This window comes from Colobus angolensis, unplaced genomic scaffold, assembly GCF_000951035.1.
Source record: "Colobus angolensis palliatus isolate OR3802 unplaced genomic scaffold, Cang.pa_1.0 Scaffold45, whole genome shotgun sequence".
NCBI classification, from domain to species: domain Eukaryota; kingdom Metazoa; phylum Chordata; class Mammalia; order Primates; family Cercopithecidae; genus Colobus; species Colobus angolensis.
In genome coordinates, this window is record NW_012117932.1 from 7,691,667 (window position 1) to 7,708,329 (window position 16,663).

At 39.1% G+C, this 16,663-nt stretch overlaps 1 protein-coding gene across 1 annotated transcript in view; it reads right to left on the bottom strand.

The window, feature by feature from the left end:
* Positions 1–16,663, bottom strand: part of L3MBTL4 (l(3)mbt-like 4 (Drosophila)) — a 399,157-nt gene that overhangs the window by 138,835 nt on the left and 243,659 nt on the right. The window contains exon 15 of the mRNA XM_011957809.1: positions 3,447–3,620. Within this exon, the coding sequence (XP_011813199.1) occupies positions 3,447–3,620 (174 nt within the window). The remainder of the gene's footprint in view (positions 1–3,446; positions 3,621–16,663) is intronic.

Genomic DNA, 16,663 nt, shown 5'->3' on the forward strand with positions numbered 1-16,663 from the left:
TTACTCTTTCCTCATCTAGAAATGGCAATATTATGGTGAGAATAATGTCTGCTTTGCCTAAATTACACAATTATGGGAAGCTCCAAAGGTTATGTATGTGCAAACTATAAATAGTTAAATGAATTAAGGTATTTTCTCCTCTACTATATATACCCAAATGAAAGAAACTCAAGGGTAAGCTACTCACCTCCATTTAATGCACCATTAATATAACACTACTCACTCTATCAGCACAAATAAAAAAGGAATGTATACAGGTTTTCAGTAAAGGTGACTTACTGTGATATTGTGAGTATGACTCTTTCCAGTTAATATAACATCTATATCTTAACTGTTATAGAGATAACTCTTGCAAACCTCTAGCAGTACATATATAAATCTCTCAAAATTAAAACATGACTCTCTACTGAAAACTGTGAACATAAATAGACTATTTCTGCCACTAAATCATGCAGTGGAGTCATACATTTACTAATTATAACCTTGATACAAAGATTAATATAAGAGCAAATATATTTTTAAAAATAATCAAAAAATTGGGTTGCAGTTAAGGAAAAGAAAAAATTATCTAAACTGTTGGGTAATATCTAACTGAATTTGGAAGTTTATCAAAGTTAATTTTATATTTTTCACTTGAATTACAAGAAGTCTGGATATACATAAATATATGTGTATATATATTATATGTATATATACACACACACATATATCTCTTTCTGGTTTGTTTGTTTTTTGACAGGGTCTCACTCTGTCACCTGAGCTAGAATGCAATGGTGTGATCTCAGCTCACTGCAGCCTCTGCCTCCCAGGCTCAAGTGATCCTCCCACCTCAGCCCCCTGAGTAGCTGGAACTACAGGCACATGCCACCACACCAGCTATTTTTTTGTTGCTGTTGTATTTTTTGCAGAGATGGGGTTTCATGATGTTGCCCAGGCTGGAACTCTGGATATTCTAATGAGACAAATGTTGCTTGTATAAAAAATTACAGAAGGCCTGTCCAGAGCTCAGTGGTGGATGGCTTGACTGGAGGCCAGTGGAAATTATAGCTCTGATTTTCACCAGTTTAACCCCCTACCCCTATTTTTGGACAGGAGCCAAGTAAAAGTTATTTCTTCTCAACATGTGGAAGAGGAGAGATAGAATTTAAATATTCTCCATCACCTGTATCTGACAGCTGGTGATTTCAAGAGCAAAGATTTGGGTTAGAGAAAAGACAGCCTTGGGAAAGTACTACAAGCAAGCTATGGAAAGAGTTAAAATATGTTTTATCTGTGCATAATTAACCTACATATCATTCCTTGTTGATTCCTTTGTTCTTTTTTTTCTCCTCGACCTGGAATTTAAGATTATGAACAGGATGCCATGGAGATGAGGGTAGACTCAAAAGAAGAATGACTGCTAATACGATTTATCCAAACATTATTAGGATGGTTGGTTAGGAAAAAAAGTGGACAGATATTGGAATGCAAGGATGGCTTTGGTCTTGAGATGTAAAAGCAAAAATAGGCTTGAGGATTCATGATGTGTATCATATACCTCCTGCCCCCATAGCTAATTATAGGTGACATAAGATTTGGTAGAACAGGACAATCTGTGATTTGTCTGCTTGATTATCAACTAACATTCTCGACTCCTTCTTTCTATCTGTAGTAATTATTCCTATCTGATATATTTCAGTGCAAAGTCCCTTCATAAATGGTAAGGCATATAACAATTAGTTTAAAAGGCTAAACTCCCAAGAGAAGTTCAAGATAGGGGAGGCAACATATCTGTGTTTGCCAGAGGGAAAAGCTTAGCTAACCTCTGAGAGCAATCATTTTTTTTAAGGCAGTTCAAAGATCTGTTTCATTTCTGTGATTTTTGACATTGAGGATGAACGTCTAAAATATTTACAAGAGAAACTGACTAGGTTTTTATTTGAAAAAAATACAACAGATTGTAGCAAAAAGATTAAGGGCGAATGGATGTACTGGTCTCTATGATTCTGGAATAAATAAACACTGTTCCTTGGAAAACACTTAGAAAAAATTCTCTCTCAATCAGGAAATGGAAAGACATTCAAGCTCTCAACTACGTAAAGTTGTAAACAGTGTGGGTGTGAAACAGCAGTAAAGAACAACGAGACCCTGTGAAGTTTCAACAAGAGGAGTAGGTGTATAACAAATAATAAAAATGCAAGATACAGTTATAAAAATAGAGAAGTGTGTGTATCCATAGGAAATAAATCATGCAATAGAGAGAAGCACTCATCTACAATCATGTGCACAGAGATCAAATCAAAATATTCAAAATTGAACAAAAAATGAAATGTCACCCAAATGCTCTAAAATAACATGTGTATGAATAAAAAGAATATCCACAGTCCAGGATGTAAAACCCATGTGAAAAGTGTATCCTATGAGCCAAATTCTCTGAATAAACTGGTGCCCCCTGGGAAGAGAAGGAGCACCTCCCCACCTGGGATGGATGCACATCAGCTGGCAGTGATTTCAGCGGAAACTCTGCACCCACAGAGAGGCCTGTGTGTCTTTGTTTTACACCTGCTGAATGCAAAGAGCAAGGCTCTGAGGTTTAGGAAAAGCAGTCGTCCCTTCAAATCTTGCACAGTCAGGGTCTAGGGTGCTCAACGTCTTGAACATGATTGCCTTTTGCCAGCAGCAGGGTCAGGAAAATGCCCATTTCTCATCTCTCTGTCTAGGCTTTCTTGGCTCAGTCTCTGTCTGGTCTCCAGTTATTTACTTAGTGTTAGACTTTTCTGTATTTATAATTCCCAGCATGGAGAATGGAGCTTTTTGGAGAAAAGATGTTATTTAGATTGTTTTACTCATTTAGGTTAAAAAATATCACACAGGGCTGTACTTGCAGCTCCTTAGAATATAGTTATATATAAATAAAAAATGAAAACTGATATTTAAAATCACAAGCTTACATTTAGGAACAAAGGGAAGATGTGTTGTCAATAAATCAAAATGGAAACTATTCTGTGTAAGAAGAAATCATATCTGAGGTACATTTGTATTAAAGATGACAAAGACAAGTAACAGATAAGAGAGGAAATCTTGATATGACTAAGAACATACCAATACTTGTCCATGTGCCAAAAGAGGTAATATCTATGAAACTATTCAAAACAATAAAGACTTTTCAAGATAAAAGGAAATCTTTTGGAATGGTACAAATGAGATATACTTTCTACTGCTTACATACAATATGTACATTTAGAAAAAGGTAAATTCAAATATTTAAGGATGAAGCAAAAGAAAATATTTTTTAAATGAAGATCAAGGCTTAGATGAATTTTATCAGCCCAGCGAACACAATAATATCCAGAAATAAAAATAATTCCTTTGGAGAAATAAATAGAAACTATTACTATTAACAAAATTGTTCTTTTACTATTCTACATGGTTTACTTTCTGGTTCACATTTTCAAGAAGTTTCTTACCTGGGTTGACTGTTCACCTTTTCATGTTTTCCATTGAAGTTCAAACTACAGAGGTTTTTTGATTTAGAATGTGAAGACTCTGATTCCAAATTTGCCTGTGTTTGTTCTCTCAAACGATCATGAAGTGTTGCCTCCTTTTTCAAGTTCATGTCTGAATACGGGCAGCCAAAAGCACTGGTTTGTATAAAAATGAGAGCACAGTCATCAGTATATAGTGACAAATCAGGGATCCATTGTCATTAGAGCAGACTTACATCTAATATTTAACAATTGCATAGCAACATTCTTCTTTCCCTGAGCACACTCAAATAACAGTTTGTTTTCGTATCGCCTTTTCAGAAAATCTCAGGTTCTAGAACCACAGACACTGGTCAACAAAGAATTATAGGCAGAGTCAAGCACACATGGCATTTACAATTTTAGAAACTTAAAAATCTAAGAATAGCATACAGATGTATTTCCAATGGAACAATGCAGAAGTCACATAACACTTAACTCAGTTTGTATCCTTAATTATGTATTCCCTGGTTTGACTGTATCAGAAAAGACTATGGGTAACTGAGCATATTTGCTGATACCAGAGAATACTGTGTTTTCATTTCTTAATATTCATGTATGCAGAAATACTATATCTGCAGTTCTGCTTAATCCTCTGGAGCTTTGCTGGGAAGTTTTGTGCTGGGGTGTGAAAGGACACCTTGTAGGTGAGAGAGGAGAGGCCCAAGCCCAGGTCTGCTGAGTCTGTTATCTCCCCTCACAAATCAAGGCTGAGTCCTGAGTCCTGGATGTTATCAGAACCCAACAGCAGGCTATGGGCAGAAGGATCTGCCAGGGCCAATGACCTGGTTCCTTCTGAAGTCTGATGGGCTGTCTCCGTTAGATCCCTGTGCCCACGTCCCTGTCTCCAAAGAGGCCCCAAACCTCTGCCACTGCTAGAACTGAGGCAGCTACACCAGGGAAGACACACCCAAGACAGGTCACTTGTACATGACCCTGGGGGAGGTACTTCCTGCCAGAGCTTCAGAGATTCTCTCTAGTGAAATGAGAAAAGGAGATCCAACTCATAAGGGTTGCTGTGACCCTGAGAAATCACAAACACATGCCACACACACACACACACACACACATTATGAAATGGTAGCTGTTATTACCATCACAGTGTTATCATCGGCTACACCTAGAGAAGCACATGGTCAAATGAATCAATATCAAGGCAGTTGATTCTTTTCTGAGCACAAGTTCTGGTCCACAATTTTATTACGAGTCCAGCAAACATAATAAAAATAGACTGGATTTCCTGGGGAAGGCCATACGCATTCTAACCCCAAAAGGATTTTAGTACCAATATCTAGAATGGACTCTGGAACTGGGGACAGGATGGCTAAGATGATATCAGCCTGGCCCAGCATGATCTATACCTGTATCAGCAACCTTTGCTACAGAGGGAAGGGCGCCTTTACATGCATGTTCTGTAATTTGTAATAATCAGTATTGATCTATTGGTTTATTAATCTAGTCAGGTATTGATTCGACAATCCATAAGCATCTGCTACCTGCTAGGTACTTTAGAGAATATGAATTCAGTGAAGAACTTAAGACGTATGTACCAAAAAGAATAATTTATAATAAGAATTAAAAAGCTACCCCTATTGAATGTATGCTATAGGCCCACTATAATATAAGGTGCTTTACATGTATTATTTCTGATGCATATATAGTTTTGGCTGAATACCAAAAGGTATTAGCATATTTATTTTACCGGTAAGACAATGGGCTCACACAGCGTAAGCAACTTTCCCAAGGCCTCGTGGCACTTCCTTGGGAAGTCCTGAAACAAATCACTTAACTATTGGCACTAATCAGGCTGATGAAGGGGGACATGGTTTTTAACACCATCCAAAAAAGAAAATATGAAGGAAGCCATAGCATAGTCCTTGTGCTGGGAGACCCAGAGGCAGGCATTTACAGGCTAATGCAGTCTTGATTTGCCCTGGTTGCCTTTTCCATTGGCTTTTCCAGGTTTTCATCTTCTCCAACAACCAGCCGAGGATTTATGAGGAGAAGAAAAACACAGGGAACTCACCACGGTGCTGTTCCCTGGGTCTCCGGATCCCCAATGGGTCTGCGTCCTTCTCTCCACCTTTCAAAGTCTTCCTCTGTTCGCCTGATGTATAATATCCAGGTTTGGGTGGGAGGAATAGAGAAAAGTATGTCTATTGCCCTTTTCTGGAAGCAGAGGTCCCCTAATGATTCTTTTAATGTTAAGGACTTTATTGGAGACTCTTCCTCAACAAGCACCCTCTCTCTGCTTGTCTTTCTAAAGGAAGAACTTGTTCTACTCAACTAAAGCACCCACGAAGACTCGTGGTAGCAAAAGAGGCTGTCCATACAGGCCAGACTGAGTTTCAATCTTGCTTCTATCCCAGTGCTCACCCTCTCCAGCTTACAGTTTCTTCAGCTGCAACCTGCAGACTCGAATCCACTCATGTGTCAGTATAAGAGTTGCTCTGAATAAAGAGGGCTTAGTACACTTCATGGCATATGTGCACTCAATAAATGCGATTTCTCTCCAACTCTAATTTATCTTTCTGTAATTCATGCTCCTATTGATTACAGGTATTCAATTTTCACATTGCAGATGCATCCCAGAAAGAAGGAGCCATTATTTCTTTCTTCCTTTCCTTCCACTTGTTATAAATGTGTGCCCTTAGACCGAAGTTGAGATTCTTCTGCATGGTATTCAAAGACCCCTTCCATCTGACCCCAGGCCAGCTTTTCAAGTCATTTCCATCTTCACTCCCTATAAAACCTAAGCTCTGGTCACATCAAAATAACCACTGCCCTCCAGTTTTAACACACACCTTCCACCTTTTATTATATTTTCCTCATTATACTACTGTTTGTATATATCCATCTTCTCTACTATAACTGAATTTCTTAAAATCAGAGACTGTAATTGTTTATCAGTGTGAACTGAGTAAAACTGGGCTATCTCATGCTTCAGCAGCTCAGCAGCATATCAGTGTCTAAAGAAATACCAGTCATGTATCTGGCGTATGGCAAATTATCTATTTAGTGTCACTCAAATTGACGCCAAGCAGGATTTTAAGCTTAGACATCTAGAGAAAAACCTTCCCACATCTCAATCAGTGCAGAACTTGTTCTCAGTCTCATCTCACTCCCTTAATCAGTGTCTCCAAACTTAGCCCATGTTTGTTCCTTTATTTCCAGTCCCCCTATTTAGCCATCTCAGGTCAACTTCTTCCTCTGAGGAGCTACCTTTGTTCTTCTAGAAAGATTAATCAAGCCTTCCTCACATTCTGACACCTGTATCCATTTTATAGAAGAAACAACAAAAGCCCAACTGCAAACTGGAGAATTAGCCGCATCCTGGAGGACACTTATCTTCTATCACAGTTTAGCCCACTAGGCTCCTGATATGGTTTTGAAAATATTCACAAATTTGAAAGCGTAAAGCCTAGAGCACATGGCAAGAAGATGAACTCTGCAGCTGGTGCACACAGAAATAGATGAACATGAAGGGCAACCTCCATTGGAGTTATGAGCTTAGTCATTTCATTAATGTCTGCTCAAGTACCAAAAAGTCAAACCCAAGATGTGATATTTAATTGGTATGCATTAAGAGATGCCCTTTAATTGAGCTTGTACATTATCTGTGCTGTTTGTTATAGGTAATATTTTCAGCAAACTAGACAGGAAGGAAAAAATGCATTAAGAGTGAAGGTGAAAGAGAGAGCAAGAGAGAGAGAGAGAGTGTGTGTGTGTGTGTGTGTGTATATATATACATATACACTATCCTTCCTCTAGAGTATCTTAGTGTATGATTACTAGAAACTTCCAAGGTATAAAGTATACTCAAGGAATGTAATAGCATGCTATGTAGCAACACTAACGGCCTTTACAAAATGTATGCTGAAATCAGCTTAATGTACTGTAAGTAATTTGTCTAATTTATGCATGGAGAAGATCTGATGAATAGATCTGCAGTTTAAAATTTTTACCAATACTCTAACTACACAGTTAACATGAAGCACTAAATTAAATGAATGAAGTGATTAAAATGCTACATTACTAACTCAATCAAAACAATTACAGTGATAAGTTTGTGTTTCCGTTATTAAAATGAACATTTTTGTTAGTATATACAAATTGTTTTCACCTTTTTAATTGTAATATTTTGGTTAAGTGGTGTGAACATGTCAAGGTTATTTTTAATTGAAATATTCTAGTTTTAAAAATATTTAGTTTCTGCAAAAGGCTTTAAAGTATGTTTGTCCTCTTTTTTTAAATTCAAACAAAATGTCACAGAAGTGAAGGCATTTATCTTGGAAAGTTGTTCAAAGGACACCTGGAAAATAACTCAGAATGTCTTCAAGCACAATTTTAAAAATTATTCATGAATTAAAACTATGCATTTTGGCAATGAATCATAATTCCATCTTTTGGAATGCCCTAAGTTCAATATACTGAATTTAAATGAAACTAAACAGTTACCTGAATATGCATGAGGATATGTTTACACAGGTATATGTTTATGTATACCCGCAAGCATCTAACCTGTGTGTTCAACATTAATATTGACCCAGTGTCAACAGCACACTGAAATGTTTTGAAAGTTCTTTCTCAAAGTGATAAATTCAGTTATCTTGACAAACCTATGCGCTGAGATTAGAAGTGCAGTCTGTGTGATAGAAAAAGAAAAGCCAAACTAGTCCATCTTTCAACTGCCTGGGCTGAGTGTTCCCAAACACTAACAACTACAGATTTGCAGAAATCCTGCTGCCCTCCCCACAACAAGCCATGCTCTGCGGAGTCCTGTGGGGCACTGCAAAAGCATGCATTTTGGATCTCAATTCAAAAGGTGGCCCAGCTCCTCCTTGGGTCAGAGTTAAAACAAGAGATAACAAGTATTGGTGAGGATGTGAAAAAACTGGAACCCGTCTGATGAGGACGTAAAATAATTCAGCCTCTTTAGAAAACAGCATAGAGGTTCCTAAAAAAAAAATTAAAAATTACATATGATCCAGCAATCCCACTTCTGGATATTTATCCAAAAGAACTGAAATGAGCACCTCAAAGAGATATTTGTACACCCGCATTCATTGCAGAATTATTCATAATAGACAAGAGGTGGAAAGAATCTAAATGTCCACTGATGCACAAAAGGATAAGGAAGATGTGCTATATACATACAATGGTATATTCTTAAGCCTTAAAAAAAGGAAATCCTGCCACATGTGACAACATAGATGAACCATGAGGACTTTATGCTAAATAAAAGAAGCCAGTCACTGAAGAAGAAATACTGCATGGTTCCACTTATATGAGGTATCTTATGTAGATAAAGACTTAAGAAGCAGAAAATAGAATGGTAGTTGCCAGAGGCTGCAGGGAGGGGAAACGGGGAGTTGCTGTCCAACAGGTATAAAGTTTTAGTTGCCAAGATGATTAAGTTCTAGAGATCGGCTGTATAACGTTGTGCCTATAGCAAGCAATACTGTATTTGTACATTAAAATTTTGTTCGGAAGATAGATCTCATACTAAGAGTTTTTACCACAATCGAGAAAAAGGAAAAGGTGACCTTTTATCATTCCATAGTCTTCAAGTAAACACTGATCTGTAGATTCAAATATGCACAGATACATTCTATATTAAATAAGTTAATTGCCAATTATATCCTTTCCAAATTAATTAACACATCAAAGGCAAATGTAATCTGTCATTTAGAGTTTGTAAAGCAGTATTGTCCTTGATAGAAATAAGAAACCAAATTAGAAATCTTCATGAAATCTTGAAGGGAGCTCTTTAAAAACAGCTGTTTTAAAAACAGAAAACAACCCTGAGATATTAAAAGATTGGGGGCATACTGGGGATATACCCAAAGGATTATAAGTCATGCTGCTATAGACACATGCACACATATGTTTACTGCAGCACTATTCACAACAGCAAAGACTTGGAATCAACCCAAATGTCCATCAGTGACAGACTGGATTAAGAAAATATGGCACATATACACCATGGAATACTATGCAGCCATAAAAAAGGATGAGTTTGTGTCCTTTGTAGGGACATGGATGCAGCTGGAAACCATCATTCTCAGCAAACTATCACAAGAACAGAAAACCAAACACTGCATGTTCTCACTCATAGGTGGGAATTGAACAATGAGAACACTTGGACACAGGAAGGGGAACATCACACACCAGGGCCTATTGTGGGGAGGGGGTAGTGGGGAGGGATAGCATTAGGAGATATACCTAATGTAAATGACAAGTTAATGGGTGCAGCACACCAACATGGCACATGTATATATATGTAACAAATCTGCACGTTGTGCACATGTACCCTAGAACTTAAAGTATAATAAAAATATATATATATATATAGGTGATAAGGATGAACATCTATTTCTTTCAAGACAATACGATCAATATTACTTTTTCTACCATACACTATTCTAAAATATTATTCAAATAAATGGTTTTTCAACTATACGTTGTTGAGAACAACACCAATTTTTCTTTTTCTTTTTTCTTTTTTTTTTTGAGACAGTCTCGTTCTATCTCCCAAGCTGGAGTACAGTGGCATGATCTCAGCTCACAGCAACCTCTGCCTCCAGGGTCCAAGTGATTCTCCCGCCTCAGCCTCCCAAGTAGCAGGATTACAGGCACATGCCACCACGCCTGGCTAATTTTTGTATTTTTAGTAGAGATGGGGTTACACCTCGTTGGCCAGGCTGGTCTTGAACTCCTGATCTCAGGTGATTCTCCTGCCTTGATCTCCCGAAGTGCTGAGATTACAGGCTTGAGCCACTGCACCCAGCCAATATTTTAGAAAAGACTATCAGTCTATGCCGGACACGGTGGCTCACACTTGTAATCTCAGCACTTTGGGAGGCTGAGGCAGGCAGATCACCTGAGGTCAGGAGTTTGAGAACAGCCTGGCCAATATGATGAAACCCCGTCTCTATTAAAAATACAAAAAATTAGCCAGGAGTGATGGCGGGTGCCTGTAATGCCAGCTACTCTCGAGGCTAAGCCTGGAGAATCACTTGAACCCGGGAGGTGGAAGTTGCAGTGAGCTAAGATCGTGCCATTGCACTCCAGCCTGGGCAACAAGAGTGAAACTCTGCCTCAAAAAAAAGAAAAAGAAAAAAGACTCTCAGTCTCACCTAAAATATATGAATAGATATTTTCATTTCTATTAAATTTAGGTAGTAAAATTATACAAAAATCAAAGAACGATATCATCAAAACACACCTTGATTAGTCTAATATTAAGAGCAACAACAGGTCATACTTCCGTAGTTTTTACTATGCATGATACACTGAATTAAGTTTCCTTTATATATTAGCTCATGCAATTCTTAAAATACCCCTGTGAAGTAGGGACTATTATTATCTGCATTTTATGGATGAAGGAACTGAGGCACAGAGAGGTTAAAGAAGTCATTCTGGGTCAAACAGCTAAGAAGTTATACAGATAGGACTGACTCCCCGGCAGCTTGATGCCAGGGTCTAGTCTTTTAACTGCTCTGCCAAACTGCTTCTGGGGCTAGATTTTTCTCTGAAGACATCAGAGAAAATAAAAATGATGAAACACCTGGCACAATGCCTTGTACATACTAGGTACTTTGCCAAATGGATCCTGATGATATTAACATATTTATATAACACCCTTGGTATTGTTGGTTGTACATGGAGAAGAATGAAGAGGGAACATAGAATACTTTGAGGGAATTTAAGCTGTTTAGTGTTTTTAAAATTTCATTCCCAAATGTACTGAGTTGCTGCAAGAATAAAACATGGTGAGAAAGGAATTCTTTAGAACAAAGGCACATTCTCTGCATGGGATGAAATGTAATGTGGAGAACTGGCCATCTGGATAATTTCTTATTGGGACAAGCTGTAATTTATAAAAACCCTGAGAAAAGAGAAGAAAATAGAGAAGAGAGAGCCTTGACTTTCTGCCAGAAAAAGGCTTTAAAGCTCTATCCTAGCAAGTTTTAAATGGAAATTTAAACATTTCATACCCACATATACACATACTAAAGTTGCACGTACACAGTCAAATACAACATTTTACCTAACACAGCTTTATAAGCATCCAAATAGTATCCTATTTTAGTTAAAGCCAGGATTAGGAGGCAAAAGCCTCTGCCGTTTAAATCCATCCACAAATCTCTGCAGAATGCCCCCGTGTGCACAGCCCTAGGCTAGGGATGTGGTGCCCAACACATGGCAGGGGTCCCACCTCAAGGGACTTTGACCTGGGAACTACAAAAAGGTGAATTACAAATCTAAAAGGCAAACGTAGGCAAACATTGTTGTTTATTATAATTATGTGTATGTTTTAAAATGACATCATAACAATAGGCATATATACTTATTAAGCATTTAATATAAAACCGGGCATTAGAAGAGTGCCTATGATTTCATTAACAGTGCACATTATTTCATTAAATATAATATAGAAAAGTTACGTTTTCATAAAATCGCTCCTGTTGCCGCCCTTGTGTTTCCTAGTTTGCTGCAGAGGAGGAGGCAGAGGCAGGCTCTTCAAATAGGACTGGCCTCCATCAGTTCAAGGGAGGAGACAGAGACGATATATTGAGGGGCTGAGGGGTGGGCCCGGGAAGGACCCTTCCTTGCGATGGGGACTGGAGGACAATATCTGGCTAGGAGCTCAACTGATCAGATTCAGTTGGCTCTTGAATTGGGAAAGTGCGTAGACAACAGTCCGGAAGACCATCCTCACTGCCCTGGCTGTGAGCAGCAGCCTGAGGGATGCGGGCAGGACCTGGACAGCATGCAGGCGGGTCTGGGTGAGTGGCTGCAACAGAAGGAGATGTTGGATCTGAACACATTCTACAAAAATAGTGGTATTGGAATCTTAATAAATGTGGGAGTTGTTAAAGAAAACAATGGAATGGAAACTCATGATTGTGATGATCAAGATGGGGAGGGCAGCGATGCTGATGTGGGGCTAAGCTAATAAACTTTGTTACTAACATTTTAAGTGGCAGGACTGGCAGTATAACTCTAGACTCATTCTGCAGGTGACCAGAGGTAGAAAATTTGGACTTGAAGATGACTTTTGGGGCACCACCAGCAGACGCCTGTGGCTGAAGCAGAAGATAGATGCTTCTCAAAGTTTCAGCCTCTCACAGATTGGCCACTGCACATTTCATGTATCTATTTAACGTTGCCTGGAAATCTCCAAAGGTTTTACCAAGCACCGCTTCAACTTCTTTACTTTGCCCAAGTGACAAGTGAGAAACAGGATTAACCACTTGAGCTCCCCCCAAAATCACGTGCCATGCCAACAGGAAGGAGATGGTCTGAAGAGGCTTCCTCCCGCATCCATCACACTCCTGGAGTGGGGTTCTCATCTAATTTGAGCAAGGAGACTCTCAGCCCTTGCTACACCAACTAAAACAGGAGTGTCACGCATGGTCCCTGGTCTCCAACTGAGTCCAGGTTGTGGATAGTTAATGACAGCCATAAATGGTCGAGCACATATGCTTTAGTCTAAAGATACTTTCAGACATGAACAACATCACTGCAGCCAGGGGAAGACTCCAGGAAGATGTGGGACTTGTGCCTGGCACTGAGGGGAAATCATATTCAAAACAGCAGAAAAAGTTTTCTTTTGTCTTTAAATTTGTCAATTTAAAAACTTGCTTATAAAAAAGTTTCAATAGAAATTTTCCAGTTGCACGTGTTGTTGGCAAATCTGTGCGGATAAGCTGGCATATTAAGCTCTCCAGATGTGTTAGTTATACAATCTATGAAGATTGAAACTAGGTCCAATTTGCAATAATATAGATTATGCAGGACCATCAACTGATCTCATCATGGTTTTATAGAATGGGATTTCACAGCTAGAGTCATTGACAAGGAGTCCATTCATTTAAAAAAATTAATTGAAGCAGTCAATCTCAGGGCATTTCTAGAACTCAGAAACACTAGCTCGATGGCTGTCCCACTTCCCCTCCTCTGAGCCTTCTGAGGGCCTCCTCTTTGCTTTTTGGGGTACATGTGTCTCTCCACATCCTCAGATTCAACCAACCACAGATAAAAAATATTTGAAAAAGAAACTCAAACAATTAAAAATAACACAAAAAACAAATATAGTACAACAACTATTTACTTAGCTTTTACTTTGTAGTAGGTATTACAAAGAATCTAGAGATGATTTAAAGTGTACAGGAGAGTATGTACATGTTACAGGCAAATACTACACCACTTTATATAAGGGACTGAGCGTCTTCAAATTGTGGTATTCTCCAGGGTCCTGGAACCAATCTCCTATGGGTACCAAGGAACGACTGAATTGTGACTTTCAAGGGACTGTGAATCTATGCAGATGTGTACATTTAGAGAGAGTTTAAGGTAGGGATGGTCTGGAGGAAGAAAAGTAGTGAAGGTAAATCAGGATTTCTTTCTGGTTTTATAACATGCAATCTCTTTCTCAATAGATCACATGATCTTTTCTCTGAAAAATGGCCAATATCTTTTAGATCAGTAGTGGACCACTTTTTAAGTGTGAATTTAGATCAGGACTGGACCGCTTTTTAAGAAACATTTTCCTGTTTCCTTCTGATTTTATTTGTTTATACCATGTGTGCAGGCATTATGCAAGTATGTGTATGTATGTAGATGGATTTAGTCATTGTCATAACCATTGTCATGAGGCTTGCATTTCTCATTTCTAGGATAATCAACTCCAAATTCCTGGGCACCAGTGACAACCCTGTGGGTGACACAGCAGCTGTCCAGGACGTCCCTGCCCTTTTGCTGGCCTTAACACCTCTCTACTAGGCTACATGCTCTTCTTGGAGGCCCTTTCTGAATGATTCATTAATACCATTCCAGAGCCTGTTTGGGGTCAAAATCCTTGTGAGAATCTACTGAACACTGTGGTACCCCTGGCTAAACAAATGCCCACGTGCAAACCTACACAAAGGCAGCAGACCTGTCAGTGAGCTCGCAGCCCCCTTGGAATCTGCCCATGCACCCCAGAAGATGCCAGGTCGGGGAGAGTCTCAACACACAGAAGATCCCTAACAACCACGGGTCCCTGATCCTCTCTTTATTTAAAAATGAGAGAGATTTGCATTACTTCTTCAAACTTTCATTTGGTCTTTTCTAATATTTCCTTTTTCCCTTAAATAAAAGAGAAGTGGAAGGTCAGTGCACCCTCCAGGCACTGAGCCATCTGTCAGCCCACATGCACTGGGGCTAATAGACTCCGGACCTGGACCAGGGCAGGCTGAGGTGGATTTACACACGGACTGAAGGAGGAGTGGACAGCATCTGTATGTAGAGCCAAGGATGTGCCTTACCACAGATATTTACTAACGGCCCACAGATATGATTTAAAACAACTTTGTGGTGAAGTATGATAACTCAGTCTACATACTCCTCCCAGGCTGGCAGCGTCTCTGCTTCCAGTGGAAACTCTAATGTCATTTATATCTCAGACTCCTATCGAGTTACAAAATTTAATTTACTGGTAATAGAGTGAAAATATGTGGCACTTACCATTATTTTGGAAATGTCATCTGTACATTTATGAGAGTCAGTTCTTACACACACACACACGCATACCTGTTCTGCTTTTGTATTTCTCTCTCGTGTGTTTGTGGTGTCTTTCTGCATGTGTGCGTGCATGCCAGTGGACACATGTATGTGTGGGGGCTGTGTGTGTGCATGTGGATGTGTGTATCCACATGTATACTTGTGTGTATAGGGGGTTGTATGTGTGGCATGGGTGGGTGGATGTGTATATGTGGCTGTACATGTGTATGTGTGTGGGGGACGTGTGGCTGTGCGCATGTGGGTGTATGTGTATATGTGTGGTGTGTGTATGTGGGTGTACACGTATATGTGGGGGGTTGTATGTGTGGCATGGGTGGGTGGGTGTGTACATGTGGGTGCACATGTGTATGTGTGTGGTGTGTTTGCAGTTGGGTGTACATGTGTATTGTGCGGGGGGTGTGTGCACACATGTATGTGTGCTTGCTGCATGCATCAGAGAAGACATGGTCAATGACAGCTACACATGAGCATCACTTGTCTGCCTATAGTTACTATTTTGTAGAATAATAAAAGAACAAGGGTAAGAGAGGAGGAAAGTGCTGGATAGCTGCATTCTCATTTTCTAATTTTCTGTGTGTTCATGGAATTTTGTTCATGCCCATTTCCAGCTGGTCTCAGACCTGTGTATAAATGGTTCCTTTCTTCCTTACACCCCTTTGCTCCCTTTCCTTCCATCCCCCAGGTCCTATCTCTCCTCTGGCTTCCTTTTCTTCCTTAGCAATGAACATTGCCTAGACCAAGAGTTACGTTCACCATTTGCAAGGAAAAGAAAGAACCTAAGAAGAGAAGCAAGCAGGAAGAGAAGGATCAAAAAAAGAGAATAAGATGGAGCTGGAGAGGTAAGAAAGAGAAATGAGATAAATAGCGCTGCAAAGGAGTGAAAATGAAAGGAAGATGCAAATGGATAAGAGTTTCCTTTGGGGCTGATGAGAGTGTTCTAAAATTGTGGTGATGATTGTACAACTCAGTGACTTCATTAAAAACCACTGAATGGCTGTGAATAACCACTTTAAATGAGTGAACTGCATTGTATTTGAATTATAATGTAAAAAAGTGACCTAGATTTTTAAAAAAAATATTATTATTTTTTAAGCACAGTAGTCCCTGGGCCAACTTTATGCAGAGCAAACTTTCTCTGCTAAGAACCCCACTTCAGCCCATGATATCACCTGCATATTGAGGTTTCATGGCAGACGGCCTTTCCTTGTCACTAGAGATGGAGAATCCAAGAGGAAGCTGAAAATGTGAAAGAGAGAGACAAAAGACAAGAAACAGCCCACTGCAAAGGGTGTCTGCTCAGTCTCCCTGGTGTGTGAACTACTGAGCATCTGCCCTTCTCTTCTGAGCGCTGGAACACATTTTATTTATTTATAATTGACAAAATTATACAGATGTATATACATATATATTTACTGTACACAATATGATGTCTTCAAATATGGATACATTGGAGAATGACTCAATCTAGCTAATTAACATATGTAGTACCTCTCATACTGAGCATCTGCCCTTCTCTTCTGAGCGCTGGAACACATTTTATTTATTTATAATTGACAAAATTATACAGATGTATATACATATATATTTAC